At 62.7% G+C, this 2,414-nt stretch overlaps 1 protein-coding gene across 1 annotated transcript; it reads right to left on the minus strand.

The window, feature by feature from the left end:
- Positions 1 to 253: 253 nt before the first annotated feature.
- SPRG_18324 (pre-mRNA-splicing factor ATP-dependent RNA helicase) lies at positions 254 to 2,401 on the minus strand. Its single transcript, XM_012357762.1, has one exon. The coding sequence runs from the start codon at positions 2,105 to 2,107 to the stop codon at positions 314 to 316; it is 1,794 nt and encodes a 597-aa protein (XP_012213152.1). The 5' UTR covers positions 2,108 to 2,401; the 3' UTR covers positions 254 to 313.
- Between the last annotated feature and the right edge of the window lie 13 nt (positions 2,402 to 2,414).

Here is a 2,414-nt window from a genome sequence, read left to right on the forward strand (position 1 = left end):
AAAAGCAGCGTCGCCGCGCCGAAATATACGCCATCAACGCCCAAATGCGCGCCTTCAACCAGGCGGCGATGGCCGACGGCGGCTCCAGCGCGACCCCCGTTGGCGTGTAGCAGCGGCCACGTTCCTCCCGCGTTGCTTTGAAGTAGACACCTAACGTCGGAAACGATACCGACCCTTTATGCTCTTCTTGGTCACCAACGTTAAAGACTAGTTCGTGCTTGGTCCAAGCTGCTGACAGAGGGTAGAGTAGGACTAGGTTTTCGAAATACAATCCAATTTATGTTAGTAGCTCTGCTCGTGTCGTTGTCTAGGTTTACTTCTTGAGCTTGGCCTGGAGTCGGCGGTAAAGCGCTTCCAGTTCGCGCTTGGCTTCGCACTCGGGGAAGTTCTCGAGGTCATAATAATGCGGCGCGAGCTCGACGAGCCACTCGCCCTTGACGCGCGTGTTGAGGCGTATGTAGTTCTTGGACGTGAGCACAAATTCGTTGTAGAGGACCCACTCGGGCTTGTCGTCGAGGACGCAGCTCGGGTGCATGTGCACGACCTGGTTGTCCTTGACTGTGAGGTACCCGCCCGCGCTCTGCTTGAAGGCCATCTGCATGAAGAAGCCGGCCGTGATGCACTTGCGGATGTTCTCATAGTAGCGCGGGTCGTTGACGTCCATAGACCGGCCCTGGAGGCCGAGGCGGCCGAGGTTGCGGAGGAGCTGGTCGCGGACGTTGCCGGCCGACTGGAGCGCGCGGAAGTTGAGGTAGTTCTCGTACACCCACTCCTTGGACTCGTGGTTGAGCTTGAACGCGTGGAAGACGTTGAGGAGCGTGAGGTGGTCGCCGTCAACGTGCGCAAACTGGGCCTTGGCCTCGTTGGCGGCCTTGGCCTCGGCCTTTGGCCGCACGAACGGCTCGGCGCCCGACGTGAGCATGGCCGCGATCGTCGCGACTTCGTTCACGACGCCGTAGTGGCCGGCCATGAGCAGCATCTTGCCGAGCTGCGGCTCGACGGGGAGAACGGCCATTTGCGCACCGAGCTCCGTGAGGTCGCCCTCGTCGTCGAGCGCGCCGAGGTAGTTAAGCATCTCGAGCGCGCGCATGAGCGTCTCGGGCGCCGGCGGGTCCATAAAGTCAAAGTGGACCAGGTCGTCAATGTTGAGCTTCTTGAGCGTGAGGACGACGGAGCTCATCTCCGAGCAGAGGATTTCGGGGTACGTCTGCTCCTGGAGGTCGTTCTTGAACGCGCGCTCCGTGTAGAGGCGGAAGCACTTGCCGGGGCGCGTGCGGCCAGCACGGCCAGACCGCTGCTGCGCCGACGCGCGCGAGATCGGTGACACGAGCAGCGACGAAATGCGGATGCGCGGGTTGTAGACCTTCTGCTTGGAGAAGCCCGGGTCGATGACGTACACGATACCGTCGATCGTGAGCGAGGTTTCGGCAATGTTGGTCGCGACGACGATCTTGCGACCCGGCGGGCCGCCCTCGAACGCCGGACGGGGCGCCGAGCTGAAGATCTTTTGCTGTTGCGCCGGCGGCAGCGTCGAGTAGAGCGGCCAGACGTCGACGGGTCCGACCTTCTTTTGGTCGAGCGCGCAGCACTCGGCCTGGATCTGTCTCACAGCCGTGTCGATCTCTTCTTGACCGGTCAGGAAGAGGAGGATGTCGCCCTCGGGCTCGCAGAGGTGGATCTGCACCGCCGTGCGCACGGCCGCCTCGACGTAGTCGCGCTGCGGCTCGGGCGTGTAAAAGACTTCGACGGGGTGCATGCGACCCGGCACGCGCACGAGCGGCGCGCCGTCAAAGTACGTCTGGAACTTCTCGGCATCCAAGGTCGCACTCATGACGACGACCTTGAGGTCCGGTCGCTTGGGGAGGATCTCCTTGAGGAGGCCCATGAGGATATCCGTCGAGAGCGTCCGGTCGTGGGCTTCATCGAGGATGACGACCGAGTACTTGGAGAGGAGCGGGTCGTTCATCGCGTGCTGGAGAAGCATACCATCCGTCATGAAGCGCAAGAGCGTCTTGTCGGTCGTCATGTCCTCGAAACGGATCGTGTAGCCGACCTGCTGGCCGAGGACGACGTCCATCTCTTCCGAGACGCGCTTGGCAATGCTCATGGCGGCGACTCGGCGCGGCTGCGTGCACGCCACGATCTTGCCGCTGTCAGTGTAGCCGGCCTGGACGAGGAACTGCGGGATCTGCGTCGTCTTGCCCGAGCCCGTCTCGCCTTCGACGACGAGCACCTGGTTGGCGCGGACCTTGTCCTGGATGTCGTGGAGGAACTGGTACACGGGCAGCGTCCGGCGCTTGGCGTAGATGGTCTTGAACTTGGCGCTGTAGAGGTTACCCGTGAGCGGGTTGACGCTCGGCGGCTCGTCGCTGTCGAGCGAGTAGCCCGCGACCTTGCGGACCTTGGCCGCTTCG

This window comes from Saprolegnia parasitica (assembly GCF_000151545.1).
Source record: "Saprolegnia parasitica CBS 223.65 unplaced genomic scaffold supercont2.1124, whole genome shotgun sequence".
NCBI lineage: Eukaryota > Oomycota > Saprolegniomycetes > Saprolegniales > Saprolegniaceae > Saprolegnia > Saprolegnia parasitica.

Bases quoted from the DNA above. Each gene is read 5' to 3' on its own strand.
- SPRG_18324 (XM_012357762.1), bottom strand. From the start codon at position 2,107: ATGAGCATTGCCAAGCGCGTCTCGGAAGAGATGGACGTCGTCCTCGGC.